Source organism: Lepidothrix coronata, unplaced genomic scaffold (assembly GCF_001604755.1).
Source record: "Lepidothrix coronata isolate B3197 unplaced genomic scaffold, Lepidothrix_coronata-1.0 Scaffold219, whole genome shotgun sequence".
Classification (NCBI taxonomy): domain Eukaryota; kingdom Metazoa; phylum Chordata; class Aves; order Passeriformes; family Pipridae; genus Lepidothrix; species Lepidothrix coronata.
Genome location: NW_016690399.1, coordinates 1,248,782 through 1,269,080, shown reverse-complemented (window position 1 = coordinate 1,269,080; position 20,299 = coordinate 1,248,782). Strand labels below are relative to the sequence as shown.

The window sequence follows — 20,299 nt, the reverse complement described above, 5'->3', positions numbered from 1 at the left end:
GTCATGCTTATTTCTAACACTGACATAAACCTCACTTAAGGATTTCTTCTGAAGTCAGCCAACTGTTCTGTGGTAATTTTCAGGATTCAGTTGAGTTCTTGGTGAATGAAAATAGCACTCTGGATAAACTAATGCAGCAGTTACTGGTTTGTGCACTGTGTTATATCTGTTGTTCACACATCCACGGAAAACGTGGTGTTCCACTGACTTGAGTGGGAGTCAAAGCAGGCACTGGTGCTGTGACATGTTTTCCAACCCCACATATTTCTTACTGAAGATTCAGCACCCTTGTGTATTTTGTTGCAGAAGGAATGTACTCACTGTAGCCACTGTTTCTCTTTCAGGAGGTACATGAAGCACAAACGTGACGATGGGACAGAGAAACACGACGATGAAACGGTGGATGTGACCCCAATCATGATCTGTGTGTTTGTAGTGATGTGCTGCTCCATGCTCGTCCTGCTTTATTTCTTCTATGACCACTTAGGTACTCTTGAGGCTGTATTTGTATTGGTACATTTTCAGTATCACGAGGCTGTCATCGTTTAAAGAGCATTTTTACTGTGAAAATAATTATGAAATTTCTGTCTTTTGTCGTGTTTCTTCATCCCAATATGATTTAAAACCCTGTAAGAAAACCCACTGGGTAGATTTCTACTTTTAGTGAGGCTGGATTAGGTGATCATAGAGCTTCTTACAAACATTAAAGTCCATTAAGTAGATACAGACTTAGTATATTCCACCTTCTGTTCTTGTGTTCTCAAACCTATTCTTGTCTCTCCGCTATTGTTCAATTTGAAGTCAAGTTATGGGATCCAGGATCAATTTTTTTTTATCTTTATAAAGTTGATAAATTTCTATTGATCATTTATCAAATTGTTTGACAAAAAACCATGAGAGCCTAATGCACTGGAACTGCCATCCCCATATTTCTGAGGAAGTAGTGGGACGTGCATCCCATCTGAATTAATTAATTTTGCTACTGAGTGATTTTAAGAGTTCCCTTATAGTGCTCCTGTATAAAGAAAAGATAAACACTTCACCATAGGTTGCCTTTTAGGCTTATGACTTACTTTAAGAATATTAGCACAGAGGTTTTGATTTGTTGAAGTAGGTATTGCATAAAGTACAGCTGAGTGAAAGGAGCTAGAATTAGACAGTCAAAGAGCATAAATCTAATCAAGAATTTACCTTTCACTGCTTAAATGTTAGCCTTATTTCTCATTTAGGCTTATTGACTGTTCTTTATTCAGCCAGGATATGAAAAAAAAGAATCTCTTGCATCATCCAACTTGGACTGAGTACTTTTTTTTTCTCAGTCTATGTTATTATAGGGATATTCTGCCTGGCTGCCTCAATTGGTCTCTACAGTTGTCTGTCTCCCTTTGTAAGAAGATTCCCCTTGGGAAAGTGCAGGTATGTGGCAACTCCTAAATTTTTAACAGGTAAACTTTAACAAGTAAACGAAATACTGTTTGGTAGGTGTGGGATTTACAAGGTGGCTTCATATTTCAAAATGTTTATAAAGAAAGAGACACAGACAACTGTAGCTTTTGTGTGCTTTGTTTTCAGAATCCCAGACAACAACTTGCCTTATTTTCACAAGCGTCCCCAGGTCCGGATGCTGCTCTTGGCAGTATTTTGTATCTCTGTCAGCGTGGTCTGGGGAGTCTTCAGAAATGAGGATCAGTAAGTGTACATTTTGTTTTCTGTGCTAAAAATTGTAATATGCTTTACAGTATAAGTAACTGACATCTACACAAGCCTAAATGCATCCGGAATTTAGGAGTGACAGGTAGAAATTCTTAGTTGTCCCTCATGTACTTCACCTTTTTCTTGTTGGCTTAATTACAGAAAACTGCCTCTTGTTAAGTTTAATTTCTCTGAGTCCCAGTCAGTATTCTGAGCTCTTTGACTTCAGACAGCTTCTCAGAAGGGGAATGGAAAGTTGGACACAAGTTGTCTAACTTATTTCTTCATGAGAATAAGAGCTGGGAAGATTGTGAGATCTGCAGTTTCTTTCAGCTGTCTGGTGTTAGTCAGTAATTCTCTACATCCAGTGTTGCTGCTGTACCTAACTGTACCATGTGCTTAGCAGTTTTGTTAGAGGTGGATATTTTATGGTGTGTTGTGGTTTGGTTTTGGTTTGGGGTTTTTTACCTCTTGCCTCACTCCCAGATGCTCCAGTCTCCCCATATATACAGGATGTGTTCATCTTGGTCCCTCTGTCAGGGATTCAGCATTGGAAGTGAAACACCAGCTTGTGTTTCTGCTGGTGATACCAAAGATGTCTGGCTTGTGCCTTGAATGCCATTTACTGCATTTGTGCAGTCCATGTTCTGTGTGCATCATTCAGTGACAGAGCTCAAATCCAAGAAGCATCAACCCTGAAACACCTTTTAGAGAGATAAGTGTCAGGCTGAGGAGCACAGAAGTGCTATAGAGATATCTCAAGCTGTGATATTTAGGATTAGGAAATCCCATTTTCTGCCTCAAAGCTGGAGTGGGCCTGAGCATCTCCTCCATCAGCAAGTGCACAGGGATTGATCACAACAGAATAATCTCTCATCTGCACCTAGACCCTAGCCATTTTAGGGGAAAGGGTTACCTCAGATCCTGCTTCTCTTTGACCCTAACAGTGGAGAGTAAAGCAAAGAGCACTTCTGTGCTGCAAAGGAGAGTCGAAAACCAGCCCCAACTGTAGATTTGCCTCAGCACACAAGAGTTCTGAGGGCCCAGCACCTCCTGTTTTGGTATCCAGTGACCTCATTAGGCCAGTTTTCAATCCACCTCACTGCTCATTCAGCTCATACTTCATCAGTCTCTCCACGAGGATCTTATGGAAGATTCTCAGTGGAAAGCTTTATTGAGGTCTACCTTGACAGTGTCCCACCCACCTTCCCTCCTCTCCCAGTCACTTCTGTGTGGAAGGTTCTCAGGTTGATCAAGCACAACTTCCCATTTGCAAATCCACGCCCATAACAACGTTGATTTCAAGCAAGCACTTTGAATAAAGTTCTTTTTTTGTCCCAAGCAGGTCCTTAGTGAGGGCAAGGCTTGGTCTGCCTTTCCTGCTGTTTCCCACAAAAATGTTTCTCTCCTCTTTTTAAGGTGGGCCTGGGTTCTGCAAGATGCTTTAGGAATTGCTTTCTGTCTTTACATGTTGAAAACAATTCGCCTGCCTACGTTTAAGGTATGAAAGTTAAACAGATGTAAAGAGAGGATATTTGCATGTATGTAGTTGAACAGAGCAGTCACTTATAATGGTGTACATTGGCTTGGAAATGCACTTAACATTCATATGCAGCTGGGAAAAGAGGGATGTAATGAATATGATGTAGACCAATAATTGGCATGGGATTGTTCTGTAGAGTAAATCACACACCACCCACTCATTTGTGGATTTTGTTTTGATGAGGGGGGTTGGTTTGTTTGTTTTTATTGGTTTGGTTTTGTTTGTTTTCAAATTGACACACAATTAATGCATCATTCTGCTGGGGTTTTTTTTCAAATCTTTCTGAACTTAGTATCCTCAGACAAAAATCAGTATTAGTCGTTTAGTTGCCCCTTAAGCAGCTCTTCAAACTCTGCTCCAAGGTATCTTCACCTATAAATTTGTATAAACTGGCAGCATTAGGTGGAGAGTGTTTCAAGCTGTGCCTGGCACCCTCCAGTGTAGAACTTCTTCATATTTCCTGACAAACTGAAAAGGCATCATTTGCAGATTTTACATGATAAAGAATTTTAGGGACTAAAATGTAATTTTGTGTCCAAGAATTACTTGTTTTTATATGGTGCATGCGAGACCCAATTCCTCCATCTAAAAGATTCAGGAATTATGAAAAATATATGGGTGACTTGTTTTACTCTTTGTCAGCTTTTTCCTCGAGCAGTCTGCTAATTATTAATTCTTTGCTGTTTATTAGTGCATAGTGTGTAAATACCAAGTATCTTGTCTCTTCCTTCAGGGCTGTACCTTGCTCCTGCTGGTTCTTTTTGTGTATGATGTATTCTTTGTGTTTATCACACCTTTTTTAACAAAGGTAAGTAAAATCCTTCTGTGCTGGCTGCTGCCCACAGAGCAGAGCGTAACGACCTGTTTCTCTGTGCGTTCCCTACGTGATCCCAGAGCTGCTGAGTGAAAAGCTGATTTACAATTTTCCCCTTTTTCATTTAGACTGGGGAGAGTATAATGGTGGAGGTGGCTGCAGGCCCGTCGGATTCTGCCACTCATGAGAAGGTACTGCATGTAGCCTGAAAATCTAAAAGCCTAAGTCTGAAAACTAACTTCCAACTATTACACTTCTAACTTTCCTAAAATTTGAAAACCAGAAAGCTGAAATGGAGATGCCAGTCTGAAAAGAACTTAGGGGGAATAATATTCTGGGGGGGGCAAGGCAGACTTGTAGTGGTTCATCACACCAGCTTTGGTTTTCCTTTGTCTTTCTTTAAAAGGCTTTCAGTCTAAGGAAGCTGGTTAGCTCAGCTTCACAAAAACCTGGCCACAGAATGAATTGCATAAAACAGTAATGAAAGTACAAGCAGATAGGATTATTTTGATACTAATGTAAGAAATGAAAAAATAACATAAAGGTTTCTTTAATGTGCTGTAACAAAGAGAATTGCAATGGACCTTGGCATACTATGCCTCAGCATTGCAAATTGTGTAATAAAGAGGAATAAATTGTGTAATAAATAACTGGGGGGCAAGGGAAAAGTCTTTAAAGTGATTTGAAAAGTGTGCTTCTTAAAATTATTCATGTCTTTGCTCTTGTGAGACTTTTATTGCAAGCAGATGAATAACTGTATAAATGGTTATTTCTTATGCTTGTAGCAGCTTACCTAAATTTTTTTCATTCCTGCAGTTAAAGCAGAGTTGATACCCTACTGCATGTGAGGATTTTGAAATTAATATAGTGTATTTCATCACTCCTATCTTATGCATTTTGTTAGATGTCAGTAATATTGTATGTGATATGAATGTAAAAAAAGATACATTTGCTGTATTTGAAGCCTGCAGTTTGAGTACAACAGGAACAAGTTCTGGAAGTTGGTGCCACTGTATAGAGAAAATGGCTTTTTATCAGACATGTGTCTCTCTCATTCTAAGCTCCCAATGGTCCTGAAGGTTCCACGACTGAATTCCTCACCACTGGCTCTGTGTGACAGGCCTTTTTCTCTGCTAGGATTTGGAGACATTTTAGTTCCAGGTATTGTTTAGCAGGTTAAGAATTTTACTTGTTACCCTGTCATATTAGTTTATTCCTCTTGTCTTTCTGATTCAAGTGGAAAGTTTGATTTGACTATTATAAACCTGATAAATTTGTGAGTAGAGCTCCCTTTTTTTTCTGCACTATTCACCTTCTCAATAAGAAATTAAATTAATTTTATGGTTCACTTTCAAGTGCAGTGATGTCAACAAATATAGAGAAGTTGCAAGAGTTGATTTAGCAACTGATTTTATGCTATAAAACATCTTTAACAGTCTGGTGATAAAGGAAATTATTTGTCCATTTGCACATTGTTTGAGTACACACATCTGACCACTCAAACCTTCCTAATTTTGTTAGTGATACTACATTCAGTGTTTCTACCCCACCTTCTCTGAAATTTGATTTTAGATAGTATGTAGAAGAACACCTGGCATCACTGCAGGTGAAAACAAGTATACACCTTCTGGCTTTCAGATTCCTTCTGGGAAATCAACTGTTGATTTTCTTGTATTTTGGGAAATATAATGAACAAAATCTTGTTGGGAACACTGTATTTTTACAGCTGTTTAGTAAGGATCAGATGATGTTTTTTATCTATGAGCTATGTATTTGAAGCTATTGGAGTGCTTTTGTTGGACTGGACTGGACTTGTGCTGTCATATAACTGGTTTGTAAGTTGTGCTGTCATGGTGTTTAAACACAGGGTTCCAAGGAAGTGTTGGGGGAAAAAATTCTTAAAAGGTCCTAGCTGGTTTGATGATTTTGCATATCTTAGTGTGTGACTATAGGCTGAAAGCATGTTTAACTGTTCTTTCCTTTCCTAGGCTTACTGGTAGCCTATTGCCATAGATTTGATATTCAGGTGCAGTCATCCAGAGTCTATTTTGTAGCCTGCACAATAGGTATGTACCACAGTGACACCTGAATGCAAGACCTACAGGAGTTGCTCCCTCTTGAAAGCATGTCCTCAATCTTGCATGGCATGGTTTTACCCTTCTCCTTTTATTATTAACCAGAAATATTTTAGCAAAGTGCTTTCAAGGCTGGATCTTCCAGCACAAAACCAGCTGGTGTGGCTTTCCTGAGCTGTTCTGTCTGCCATGTGTAAGGGGAGGTTCTTGCTCCAAAGAGTCTCACTAGAACCCTTGCAGCTCCACTGTCTTTACATGTGCTCACCTCTGCTCATTCTGGTTTCTTGATTCATGAATCTTTTGAGTTTATGGTGCGTGAGAATTTGGTTTCAGGGACATCGTCCTTTGACTTTGTTCCTAATTTTTTGTGTATTCTGAAGACCCATGAGCTGTGATGCAGGGAATTGTGTTGTATTATGATGACTATAACACATCTGCATTAGTTTTCTTCCTTAGTTTGTAGAATCCACAGAGTTAAATGCCATGGGTGTAAATACACCTGGTGAATAGGATCTGACAGGTTCCTCTTGGCTTTCTTACAACATGCTTTTGCCAGGAAAGACTTCTAATGCTTGCAATTAATGTAGTGAAAAATTTTCATGACCAACTGCTGTAGAAATTCGTTTGAAAAAATACCTAGGTCGTGGAGACTCCTAGCAGGGTTAGAGAGATGTTTTTATTTCAATGGTCCAAGTCATTTCCTCTCATACATACTTAAACTGTTGTCTTACCTGGTATTTTCAAAATTATATCATTTGCAGAAAACAATAGAAAATGTTGTACTGATAAAGAGTCAGCAGTGTGGTATTGCAGCACTGAAAAGGGCTCAGTTAGCAAGGTGGAGTCATCAGTTATGAGAGAAATGATTATTCCTCTCAATTTGTCATTTAAGACTGAATCTTAACCAGGATCCCTGGTGCCAGACAGTCATTGACATACTGGAGTAAATCCAGTGGAGACCTTCAAGATGGCAGAGGGCTGGAGCACATGGTTGTAAAAGAAGAGAAGGCAAAAAAAAAGAAAAGAAGAGATTCTGTTGCTGTCCCACAACTGCCTAATAGGAGGCTGCAGAGAGGACAGAGAGACTTTTCTTACAGGTGTGCAGATAAGATGTGAGGCAATGGACTTAAGTCACAATAAAAATTATTTTAACTAGATATAAGGAACTCTCAATAGTAACAGAATGTGCTCTGAAAAAAAAAAAACATTTTCAAGAACTGTAAAGAGTTATTGAGTATTCTAATCACAGAACCATTTAGGTTGGAAAAGCTCTCTAAGATCATCGAGTCCAGCTGTTAACCCAGCACTGCCAGGGCCACCACTAACCATGTCCCCAAGTGCCACATCTACACAACTTTTCAATCCCTGCAGGGATAGTGACTCCACCACTGCCCTGGCCAGCCTGTGCCAGCGCTGCACAACCCTCTGGGGGAGGAAATTCTGGCCAATATCCAACCTAAACCTCCCCTGGCACAGCTTGAGGCCGTTTCCTCTCATCCTTTCACTTGGTCCCTGGGAGCAGAGCCTGACCCCCACCTGGTTCCTCCCTCCTGTCAGGGAGTTGCAGAGCAAGAAGGTCCCTCCTGAGCCTCCTTTTCCCCAGGCTGAGCCTCTCCAGCTCCCTCAGCTTCTCCTCATCAGATTTATGCTCCAGACCCATCCCCAGCTCCGTTGCCCTTCCCTGGACAGGCTCCAGCCCCTCAATGTCTTTCTTCACCTGTTTTCTTGAATAAAAATCAGTTGGATTAACTTCATTGTTTGGAAAATGTAATTGAAAATAATTACAATATGAGATCCATGCTGCTCGTGTTCTACTAAATAAATTTTGCCACATTTATGCAGAAATTAAATAGAAAGTAATAACAAATTATTACATACAGCTTGCTGGGGTTTTTTTATTTTAGCAGTGTGGCAGGATAGTAAAGCCAACCCAAAAGAGAAGCACATAATCATGGTCAAAATATTTGTCTATATCTGCTGAATTCATAAATACAGTATGAGGTGCAATACTTCATTTGTTTATTTTTGCTTAAGGTAATGCTTTAACTGCACACTATGAACTAGGCCAATCACACTACTTTCACACCATGTTATTATCAACAGAAAGACTGTAGTAATTCCAGTTTTCCATTCTGTAAATAATGCTCCTCTCTAAAGAGGCCTGAAAAAATATTACTTGAAAAAAAGTTAATGCTCCTCTAGCTAATTATTTAGTTGTCCTTGAGCAAAGCTACATCCGAATAACTGGGTTTTTTTGCTGGGTTTGTTCTCTTGCAGCCTATGGCATAGGCCTTCTCGTGACCTTTGTTGCCTTGGCACTGATGCAGATGGGCCAGCCTGCTCTCCTCTACTTAGTGCCCTGCACTCTCCTCACCAGCTTCGCAGTGGCCCTTTGGAGAAGGGAGCTGGCCATGTTCTGGACGGGCAGCGGCTTTGCGGTGAATACCAGTTTGCTATGAGTGTCTTCAGGAAATACTAGTGTTATAAAAACCTAACTAGCATTAAAGTTGAGTAAAGTATTGCAGTATTATCGCACAAGCACAAAGATTTTTGGTTTTGCTCTGTTGTTTGCTTTTTTACGTACTTTTTTTTTTCTTGCCTCAGCGAGGTTTTTCTGGTTTTTCAGGGTGTTTGTGGCCACTTGAATCTGGCTGGGGAAAAGTAAAGCAGACCTTACCTTGTCTATCCTTCTTGATTCTGTCATGATTTTACTTGTTTGATCTCTGTTGAAAGTATCACTGGTAGTAAAAGATTACAATATTATATAAAATATAATGGGTATATAATATATATAATATATAATATATATATTATATATATAAATATATAAAATATATATTATATATTTTTATATATATATAATATATATATATTATATATATTATATACCCATTATATTTTATATAATATTGTAATCTTTTACTACCAGTGATACTTATCTATATTATATAGATATATATATTATATATTATGATACTTATCTATATTATATATATTTTTATATATATAATATATATTATATATTATATTATATAATATATATTATATATATCATATTATATATAATATATATAATATATATAAAATATATTATATAAAATATAATATACTATATAAAACATATCCTTGAAATATTTTTTTCATAGCCTACTGTTTATGAAGGTAGAAATGTAGTTCACTATAGTAAATTATCACTTTGTTTCACTGTGATACAAGTGAAAGTAACTTCACTCAGAAAGGAATAATTTCTGTCATGATGCATGATTTTAGTTTTTGAATAGTTACTTGAAGGCCAAATCTATTAAGCTAGTGGTTCACCCCAATGAGTTTTACTTTGTTATTCAACTGTTTGTGATAACCCTCACAAGTTTCCTCCAGAGAACTGAATTTAATTGTTGGAGAAATATTTGAGGTCATCTAAAACGTAATGGAAAAGTCGCCAGTTCTTTATCACTGACATTAAAGGTGGGCAGAACCAGAGTGGCCAAGGACCAAGTGCTGTTTGCCTGTTGCTGCCTAATCAGCAGAGCACATCTGAAACTGGTGAGGAACAATCAGGCAGAAAGCAAACACTTTTCTGGAAAGAAAAAAATCCCCTGGTGCCCTGTAAAACCCAAAGGATAACTGTGTGCATGTGTCCACTGCTGGAGAATGATAACAGAGATGATGGACCTTTAACCTTCATCTTGTAAGACCATCACTTCTGATAACTGGTTCTTGCTTTCCATCATTCTGACTGTGATCTTCCATTCACAGAAAGACCTACCTCAGCCTCCTGTGGTGATAGCCCCTGTCAACTGCCCTGAGCTTCCCAAAGACAGCAGCGTGCCAGCCCCTCCAGCAGACCCAGAGCAGATGACCAATCCCACCCTGCACGTGAAGGAGCTGCGTGGCCCCAGCTCAGCTGAGGAGGAGCTGGCTGACACCAGCACAAAGACAGACCAGTCAGAAATCTCTCTGGCACAGAGTGAGGAACCAACTGCTCAGAATAAGGACAACCTCGAAAGCAAATGCCTAAATGCAGAGCAAAGCCAGCTGGAATGAGTGATGTGATAAGAACTCCTCACTTTTTCCCTCACAAACATATCCATATAAAACCAGTATGTATTTAGGACTGGTTTAGTAGGGTTTGCATTCACTGAGGAACCTCGCTGGGAGTCTGATCAGCAAATCCAACAAGGAATGTTCTGCCTCCAGCTTCGGGACAGCTACACCCTTCAAACATCCTTCTGAAATATGGTGCTCTCCAGGAGTTCTGATGTGTGGGTTTCAATGATCACTCTGTTAGTGGATGCCTTTGACCCTTTGTTCCATTTGCATTATGCCAGGGTAGCATTAAGAGTCTTTATTTACCCAGTGCTCTGTGCTTGTGTGGTTGTTTTGCTGCTGTAGCATGGTGTAGGTTACCATGGAGGAAAAGCATTGAACAAGTCTGCTACAATGCTTAGCTGAGAGAAACATGGTCTTTTTTTTTTTTTTAGCACTTTCCCTATTATTGCCACCTTTTACTTTGCTTCTCCTGACTTGTCAAAGCCATTGATATAAGGGAATGCTTTAGTATAAACTTAAATTCAGGAAATGCAGAGAATGGTTAAATTACCATTGCTCTGAAAGGATTTACACTACCGTGGTGCATTAAATGCATCTCTTAACTTTTGTTTTTACTTCTAGTTACCTGGGTTGGCTACTAGTCTAGTTTAAAAGGCAGGATGAGTGGAGCTCCAGGAGGCTTTCTAGTCATTCATGTGAACTCTAAGGGCTGTCTCTGATAATAAACAAGGTTGGTCACAGAATGCTGCTTGGAAGCAAATGCATATTAAGAATGTTTTAGAAATGAAATGCAAGCCAAATAGGTAAGAAAATGGGTAGTAACACTGTACTAAGCTTAACAGGCAGTATTTTCATTGGGAAAATGTTAAAGCAGTAAAAGTTCATGTGTTTTGGGGCTTTGAGCTTCTATTTGTTGTTCATTCAAGGACTATAATTGTGATTTCTAATTCCGAAGAAAACAGTCTGGTTTTTTCATTCCCAAGGGAGCACATATGGTGCTACAGACAGTTGTGATTTAAAGCTACTTGCTGCTCAGTTAACTTACCAGCTGCCTAAGTCATGTTTTGTCTTTGTCCCAAGAGCAGGCAAAGCGTGGCCTCTCAGGTTCTGGAATGAGCCTGGGATCTTACCTGTTATTTTGCCTGTCTTGCTACATGACATTGTGAATTTAAATTGTGATTTAAATTTGCAAATTTAAAAGTTTTGGGGTGCAGCTGGTCTTACCTTGTATTCCTGAAATTGTGTGTTTGAGTCTCTAATGCACCGACTTTTATACACAGAAGGATGATGTGATTTGCATCTTACTTGTTCCATCTGAGTATATTTGTCTTTATCAGAGGTGTCTGTTCTACACTTAAGTTGCAATTCCAGAAAGCCTCAAACACTTCACATGAAAACTGAAACAGAAAATGGAAGTGTTATAGGATCCCCGAACATGATTCCAGATTGCATGGGAGAAATGCTTTTCAGAGTATTTGAGAGCCAAAAAATGTCATCTACAAAAGTATTGTCACAGTGATGCCATCAGAGGCATTGCTGTTGAAATTAAGTCTCCAGTTGGCTTGTTGAGTTGCAGTTCAAGGGCTTTTTTTTTTCGTGTCTTGTCTATTAAATATCAGCCATTGGGGGTTTTTTTGGCTGTGTCTTCCGAAAGTTTGCCCTGTGTTTTTTGGGAGATAACTTCTGTGGGCAGTGGTAGCATTCTTAGGATGTGAGTGGCTTTCTGTAAAACCACACTGTGGCTTCAGAGTTTCACCAGCTCCTGCTTAAAGCCTCGAGCCTTGTCTGACAGGATGGTCCACTGAGGTTTTTGGAAGGCTTGCTGAGTCCAAGGGCCAGCAACTACATTTAATTTACAAATTGCTCTAATGGAAGGTGGTACTAAAGAGATCTGGTTTTCAATCTCCTCTTTAATGGACTGTTCCTTTGGCCAGCAGTAATCTGATCCAGTTATTACTAATAAAAAGCAGCAGAGAAATTTTACTGAAAACTTCAGTCAGCTGGATTATGACTTAATTTTTAAGCCATTGTGTAAGTATGTATATTAAACTAAGAGAACAATCTTGTATTTAAATAATGAACCTGATAAATAACAAGAAAACACGTTGAAGACTGACTGAAGTTCTATCATTTTTGGCCTTGATTGTCTCTCAGTCATAACGTTTGGAGTGGCTTTGTACATCCTTAAAAGCCAGTAGCTTCCTGATAATGAAGCATTAAGTTTTATCATCTACTTGAACAGTGTATTTCAGCATTTGTTCTCCTGTGTGATTGGGAAATAGTTTGCTTCTCAGACTGCTCATAGCTCAGTTCAAATGGAAGAAGTGATCCCACTGAACTCGAGGGCATCTCAGAGTTGTGTTGTTCCCACTGGGTCCTGGGCAGGTCTGCAGGAGGACCTGCTTCACCTCAGCTTTTGGGGGCTTTCCATCTACTTTTAAGTGTGACCTTTTTTTTTTTCCCCCCCCCCAAAATGCAAAGAATGAAGAAGAACCCCAAACAGCTCCTCAGTGCAGTATCTCCAGTGAAAGCATGTGAAGTGGCAACAATTTACACAGTGACTATCCCAGTACTGTACAAATCAGGTGACCCTGGTGCTCCAGTTTGGCTGTGACTGTTCAGTCCTTGATCCTGGGCAGTTCAATCCTTCCATCAAAACCCAAGGCTGTACTTTTTTGTCTTTGAAAAACCTCTCTGATCAGCTTAATTTAAAAATTAATGTTGTATAGGAAAATATGAATATCAGTTCGACGTGGCTGAGTCTGATTTTATTTGCTGATTGCAGATATACATCCCCCTAGATGTATATCTGGGGGATATCTAGCTTAAATATTTAAACTAGAGTTTAAATATTTAAAGTAATGAAAGTAATATTAATGTTAAAAGTAATGTTGATGGGCTTCTTGTTTATGTCTTTCACATACTAAGTCTTTATTTATCTTTCTAGAAATTCAGTAAGGATTTTATTCCTGAGAACCTGTATGTGTTCAGGGGAAGCATTTCTTTTAGTCAAACAAACAAATCCCAACAACAACCAACGCCACTAAAAAAATCCTATAATAAAAAACCTCAACTCTTTGGATCACAATAGTGAGGATCAGGTTCCTTCCTCGTGTTTATTTTGGACTTTGCCCTTCTGAAGGGTTGTACAAATGCAGCTGAAGGTAGAATGGAACCTGAAAGCCTTTACCAAGGGTGACACATAAGGGAGAAGTATCCCAAGCCCTTTTTCAGTTTTACTGATTTTATTTTTTCTTATCACAAATTAAGACCATTTAAAATGAAATATATAAAAAAAAAAGAAACATAAAAAAATAGAGCCAAAAATACATTGTTTTTACCACTGGCAGTAAAAAAAAAAAAGCACATCCACCTATGTAAGAATTACACTTGTGAAAATATTTAATGTTTTCTCTGAACTTGAACAGGTGCCAGGCAACAGAAAATCTGCAGCACAGCCTATTTTCTGAAAGGTTTATTAACCTGTTTCGTAGAAAACTTTGTTGAGAAAAACTCTTGGTTTCCAAATTTCTTGAACGTTTTTCATGATGTCTTGGTCTCGGATAATCAGTCAGGCACTTCCCTCAGTGTGGCTTTTGTTAGGAATGTCTTGCAAGTCCTGACAGTGTTTTTCAGCCACTCACAGTCCCGTGTGTTTGGTTTTTCCATCCCCCGTGCACTGCTCCGACTGGGATCAGGATTATCAGGGACTTTAGTGCCTGGTGACTTCTGGAAGGTGGCCTTGACTGCAGAGCCAGCCAGAACCCTGTGCTGAAATCACAGCCTTGGGAGCTTGCAGGGTGTGGCTGCAGTTATTAGTGAATTAATCTGCCTCTGGGAGATGCTGTGAATTTACCTGCAGCTCTTTAAAAAAGCCTGTGTTGGGTGTTTGGGATCAGTGTTGCCTTGAAGTTAAAGCTCACATGCAGCTCTTTTAGTGCAGGTTCCTGCAGTTGTTCTTGTCTTTAGCCCAGTGGTTGGTACATGTTTCTGGTTTCTTGCACTACACAGGCTGCACAGGACATAAAGCCCTGTAATATTTCTTCTTAATGCCAGCTCCACTGACTATCAATGAACAAAACTATTTTGTGCATGGTTTCATTGTTTGGTGTGTTATTTGTTGTACATTTGGGTGAATAAGCTGGCTAAGCAGCACTGTGCATTAATGTGTGTCAATGCTTGGCACAGACACACCAACAGATCTAAACATTCATCCAAAGCCTGCAGAGATGGTGCCTTTTGCCATGACAAATACAATGTTTTAAGAGGAAATCTGTGTCAGGGCTGCATCTTCAGGCAAATGAGGACAGGAACTGTGGTTGAAGGTTCCAGAAAACATCAGCAACAAGGAACAATAGATCTTTAGGTATTTTAATTTCACATGTGGTTTCCCAGCTGGGGCAGGGCATGAAAACAGAGCTGCACTAACAGCTTTTCAGTTTAGGTTTCTGTGCCAGTGGTGCTGGGTAAGGTGGAGAGGGGGAGGATAAGAAAAAACTGAAGATGGCTCAGAAAGCACGAGGAGAGTCAGAACAAGAATGGCAGTGGAAGAGTTTACTCCAAAAAGAAGACCCAAGACCAAGTATGATAAATATCCAAAAATCTGAAATGCTGCTGCAAATTGGAAAAACAATTTAATGCTGTTATAGCATGAACTTTGTCACAGAGTGCTCAGTTTGTCTCTCACCAGTGCTGTCAGGGAGTTCTGTGAGCACCGTGACACAATTTGGATCTTGTGACACAGACTGGGTCTTCTGCTAATTAAAGGTGATAAATCCTCTGGAAGGAAACCACATCATGAAAGCACGTTAAATAGCTGCAGGGCTCTTTCTACTCCTTTTTTTTTTTACTTTTTTTTCTTTTTAATGTTTAATTTGTTGAATTGCTTCTGGCATCCTGAAACATTTCGGAACAGGACAGCTTTGTGTGCTGCCAGAAGCTTCCTATGGGCACTGGCCTAAGAGAACTGTCTCTTCACTGATCCTCTGTATCTTCTGTATTTATCAATTATGTGTTCTTCTATGAGGGTTTCACCTTTTCCAGTTTTGCAGGTAAATATTCAAATTATGTGGAGGAAAGATGACATTTTGCCATCTGTAGAGATAGGTGATAAATAATGTGTCTGAACTGGATTTTCTTGAATTGGGAACTAGTACACTGTACACAGTCATCCACTATTTCAGGAACTAGTAGAGGACTTCATGTGATGCAGTAACTCAGACTTGGTTCTGTTTTCCCAGAAGGTGCTGGTGAGTCCAGCAGACAAGAGCTACAGGTGCTCCTGCTCCTACAATAATTTGGAGCCACCTTCCTTAGCTGAAGGTGGCATTACAGTTTGTCAAGTTTCTCATAATATTTTCCTGCATGTTAGCATGCAAGTTTAGCTCCAGACAGCAAACTTCATCCAGGTGTTTGTCTCTGAGAGACAAATCTGCAGGCTAGAAGTTTTTGTTGAGAACTTCTGACACACACGTGCTGTGTGTTGTGAACTGACCTTGGGTGTTTAGTGTGAACACTGGTTGGCTGAAAATGTGCAGAGACACGGTCTCAAAGTGGACTGGTTATCACCAGCTCATGCCCCATCCCTGGAAGTTCAAGGATGAGCAACCTGGTGTTGTAAGTGGCATCCCTGTCCATGGCAGGAGGTTGGAACGAGACGACCTTTGAGGTCCCTTACAACCCAAACCATTCTGTGATTATAAGATTCTATCACATCTCCTAAAAAAATTGGTGACTCGGGCTGGTAGGGAGCCCTGCAGTAGCAGACAAGCAACACCTCATAGTCAAGTGCTGCTGAAAGGTCTCCAGCCCTGAGAACATGACACTGTGGCAGGAGCAGCAACGTGCTGTTCAGTGGGACCAGTGAGTCCAGCGGGGCTTCCCCGAGCCCAGACCCTCGGGGTTGGGTTGTACACAAGGGTCGTAGCTGATATTTCCAACACAATAACCTTCTCCTTAAGCCAGAGATTTGTAAAGGAAAGAAATAGCTCTTTTCATCTGAAACGTGCATCTGTAGTCAGGGAAGTGCCACAAACCTGCCACGTCTCCGTTGTGGATCCAAGCTGTGAACGCTGGGATGGGGGGAAGCTGGTGATGTTTGGGGAGGAGCTCAGTCCTTCACAGTCCTGGACATGCACTCCACAGCAAGGAACCAGGAGGGGATTTTATTATTCTGCTCTGAACGAAGTTGTTCCAGTTCACATTGAACAAAAACTTCAAAACAGTGGGTTCAGGGTTAGTTTGACCAAAAAAAAAAACCACAGTGGTGCAGTTCATTCTGGTTTGGGTCATAATCTGGTTTTTTTCATAGCTGCCAGTGGAGACTTCAAAAAATGTACATGACAGATGTTAGAGCAGCCCCAATGTTGGCAACAAGCCCATGTAGGAGACAGGCTGATTCTCCAATGCCCCATCAGTGGGAAGGGTCTGTGTTTGCTGGGGTGAACACGTTGCCCACTTGTCTTCAACTCTTGCTTTGCCACTTGTCCTCTCCAGCAACCTTTTGATTCTCAAACTTTCATGGAGCCAGCACAGGCTGTGGGACAGCAAGAGGAAATCTCTGTGTCTGATGCCCTCCTGGTGCTGTCTGAAAAGCTTGGAGCAGGGAATTGGCCACCGTGCCCAGCCTGGCACCTGGGTCGTGTCATGGGGCTAAACACACTAAACCTTTTTGACCTGGAAGTCACTGACAGGAAGGAAGAGCTCTGGTACTTTCAGCCTAGCAACATATGAAACAAAACTTAACTGTTTAAAGAAAAATCTGCATTTACAGCTGTGCCCATGGATGCTCTGCTCATTCCTGACCTTGTTTCCTCAGGGCTGGAGGGAGTGGGGTCTGGTAACCCCCTGGCAACCCACCCTGTGACCCCTGCTAGTGTTTGCTTTACCAAAACAGAGTCAGAGGTGCTTTTGCTGGAGGCAAAAATCAAGCAGTATAAAGAGGGTGTAAGAGATGAGAGCGAGACCCATTTGCTTAATGCTCTTGGATGCTTGACAGTAGCTGCTTTTAGTGAGGAAGTTGATTTTTGGAAGGTAACATTATCAGTAGAACAGTCTTAAATTTGTCTGGTGTCTTTGTGGAAGGACTTTGTGATGGTGTTCAAATAATAGTACGTAGGCTAGTGCTGTGAGGAGTGCAAACTAAAGGTTGTTAATTTTAGCACTTGCAAATGCATCTAACTCTGCATATGTGCACATGAGGGAGAAACTTAAAGCTCATTTCAGTTGCTGAGGGCAAGATTTTCTTGTGATCCAACCTATGGTATGTTTTTGCTATTTTAAGATCTTCTATGCAGTTTGGCCCCTTAATTAAAAAAAAAAAAAAAAGAGGAAAAAAAAAAGGAAAAAATACAAAAAAATGCACTAAAAAACAACTCCTCCCCCAGAAAAAAAGGATGGGGAAGAAAGTTGGCCAGTGGGGGAAGATTTGTGTGAAAACTTAGAGTATTTTTCCTGCAGAGGGGCTACTGTTTCCAAACAAGCAAGCTGTGGAAATGAAGTGCAGATGGGACATAAAGAATGAGGGGTTTCGTTCTCTGTAAGGGTGTGGTCAGGGATGCAGAAAAAACGAACCTCTTTCCCTGATTCCCTCGTTTTTATCTTGTATTTCCTTTCCCTTGTCAGTCAGTCAGTCCCACACACCCTGCAGGTCAGTCCATAGTTGTAACTCACTGGTTGCTGGGCTGTTGACCCCCACGGGAAGAGGGTCCCTCTCCCTTCACAGAGGCTGGGGAAGGTGCAGCACTTGCTGGGTGATGACTTGCAAAACTGTGCATGATATCTGCAAGGAGAGATAAATCAGTAATTCTGTGGTTGTCTCTATCTATGGTACAAGGAAGATGTTTTTTCTTCTGTTAATATTTGCAAGTGATAACGAAGAACTGAGTGTGTCACCTCACAGATCCCTTCCTGTGCTGGCAGTAGGAGAGAGCTGCTGCAAAGACCAAGGGGAAAAGCAATGTCCACACAGTAAAAACCATTTTTTTTGTAAACATTTCTGTTTTTCCAAAACTGTAGGTCTCTACTGTAACATGTGCATAAGATTTTTGTTTCAGTCTGGGTGGCTTTTTTCCACCCTGTGTGTGGCTCTTCATGGTTTTGATACCAGCCCTCCCTCTTAACTGAATTACAGCCTTGTATCCAATTGCACAGCATATCATGATATATATATATATATATATTTTTATATATGTAAATACATTGTAATACATAGCATTTCCAGTGACCAAATGTAGATTTGCTTCTTCCTTCTGCAACGTAACACGGGGAAAAACCCTATTTCAAAATTAATGGGGGAATGACAGAATCTTAGGACAAGAGATGAGAAATATCCCAAGGGTTTCTGCAGAGGGAATTTTGCATGGAGTAGTGAAGCCTATTTCAGGCATCTGTAGATATGAGGAAAGAAAAACTTGAAAATAACTGGTCAGCTGAAACTGTGGTGGGTTGGGTTTTTTCTCTCTGTTTTGCTTTTAAAAAACACTGGAATTTCCTTTAGTCTGTTTTAGTTTAAAACTGTAAAAATTTTCTAAAACTCTTCAAATAAAGATACTAAATTTTTGAACCGAGTTTTGCTGGTTTTGTATTTCACCCTTACATTTGAAATAGGTTGTTTTTATTGCTTGCACCAGGATGTGATAAAATGTCTTTTGGGATTTAATTTAAAGCCATGTGATCAGTTGTACTGATAAATTGGGTTTGACTGCTCTGCATGTTGTAGTGCTGTTGCTTGGGAAGGAAGGTGGTCACTAACAGTCCATATTTCTAAAAAATACTAAATATCTCCTGAATTACAAGGTGTATCCAGGAATAGTACAAACTGACAACAGGTGCAATTCCACTCTGTGTTTCCGTTCAGTGTGCCCTGCATCTCACTTTTAGATAGGCAATGCAGCTGGGAAGACAGAAATTGAGAAATTTCTTGTGTTATCTGGCTCTTTTAAAAACAAAAAAAAAAGCAGTTGCAGCAAGACAGCCTTTCTGTCTGGACTGTCACTGCTTCCATTCAGACAAGGAGGGTTCAACAAAACCAGAAAGACTGGTTCAGTGTTAAATAAAGGGTACTAAATATTAAGATACAGTCTGGCCACAAAGCTCATCCTAAGGTATTCTACACCTCAACCTGTATTAGTTAAAACAGTGCCTGGTATTCTAGATTTGAATGTACACCTCTATGCTGGAACAAAATCAGTGCAATGAACTTGTGTGACCTCTTTATATTCCTGCACCTGGTTATTCCTGTATGTGTTGCACAGACAAGGACAGAGCATTTGGGGGTTTTGGGTTTTTACTGTTGGTTTTGTGGGGTGTTTTTTGGTCTGGTTTGGTCTTTTTTGAGGAGGGGCTGTGAGTTTTTTGGGATGGTTTTGTTTGGTTTCTGTTGTTGGTTTTTGGTTTGTTTTTTTTTTTAGCCCAAATTATAGGTCTTGGCACAGAGTGATGCTCTGATGGGGAATGAAGCCATTCCAACGGGAGGAGGTCGACTCCACTTGCAGTGGAGCTGGCCCAGGGTTCTCCCCCCAGTGCCACAGGTGCACCATCCATCACTAGTGAAGATCTTAAAACATTCCTGGCATTCCAAGCCACTCCCACTGCCTTGGGCTGAAGATCTGTCCCACCTGAGCAGTTCTGTGTCTGCAGGAACAGCCTGTGGTGACTATTCACAAGCATTTTCTCTCTGTACACCTTGTTCCATTTCACAGGACCCCCCTCAGGCAGCTGTGGAAGCACAGGCTGGATCCTCCACATTCTCCATCCAGGATTATGGCTCAGGGGGTATCTCTGTGCTCCGGTGCTGCCTGAAGGTTGGCTTCAGGGCACTCTGAAATTCCCACTCGGAGATCTTCTGTGCCAACTGCTGAAATGTTTTCTTGTGAAGCTCTTGAGTTTCAAACCAGCTCATTGTCTCGTCTGTGCAGGTGATTAAGGGGGGACCACCCAGGGACTCAGTGATTTTGCTGCCCTGCTGTGCACACAGGACCAGCCCTGACCCCCAACCACACCACAACTAAAAGACACACTCGACTAAAAGACATTTGCTACAAGTTCCAGAGCTCCTGCCACATATCCCAAACGATTTTTTTCTTTTTTTTTTTTTTTTTTTTTTCAGTTTTAGCAGGGAATGGG

The 20,299-nt window shown here is 40.5% G+C and overlaps 1 protein-coding gene across 3 annotated transcripts in view; it reads left to right on the top strand.

Annotated features, from left to right (window-relative positions):
* Nucleotides 1-17,500, top strand: part of SPPL2B (signal peptide peptidase like 2B) — a 29,897-nt gene extending 12,397 nt beyond the window's left edge. For 2 of the 3 annotated variants that reach the window (XM_017833694.1, XM_017833695.1), the window contains exons 6-15: nucleotides 345-487; nucleotides 1,320-1,416; nucleotides 1,573-1,689; nucleotides 3,112-3,193; nucleotides 3,969-4,043; nucleotides 4,178-4,240; nucleotides 5,111-5,210; nucleotides 6,038-6,115; nucleotides 8,402-8,562; nucleotides 9,881-17,500. In XM_017833694.1, coding sequence (XP_017689183.1) covers nucleotides 345-487; nucleotides 1,320-1,416; nucleotides 1,573-1,689; nucleotides 3,112-3,193; nucleotides 3,969-4,043; nucleotides 4,178-4,240; nucleotides 5,111-5,210; nucleotides 6,038-6,115; nucleotides 8,402-8,562; nucleotides 9,881-10,168 — 1,204 coding nt within the window. In that variant the 3' untranslated portion in view covers nucleotides 10,169-17,500. Of the gene's footprint in view, nucleotides 1-344; nucleotides 488-1,319; nucleotides 1,417-1,572; nucleotides 1,690-3,111; nucleotides 3,194-3,968; nucleotides 4,044-4,177; nucleotides 4,241-5,110; nucleotides 5,211-6,037; nucleotides 6,116-8,401; nucleotides 8,631-9,880 lie in introns of all 3 variants that reach the window. The other variant, XM_017833696.1, reaches the window with a different exon arrangement.
* Nucleotides 17,501-20,299: the final 2,799 nt, after the last annotated feature.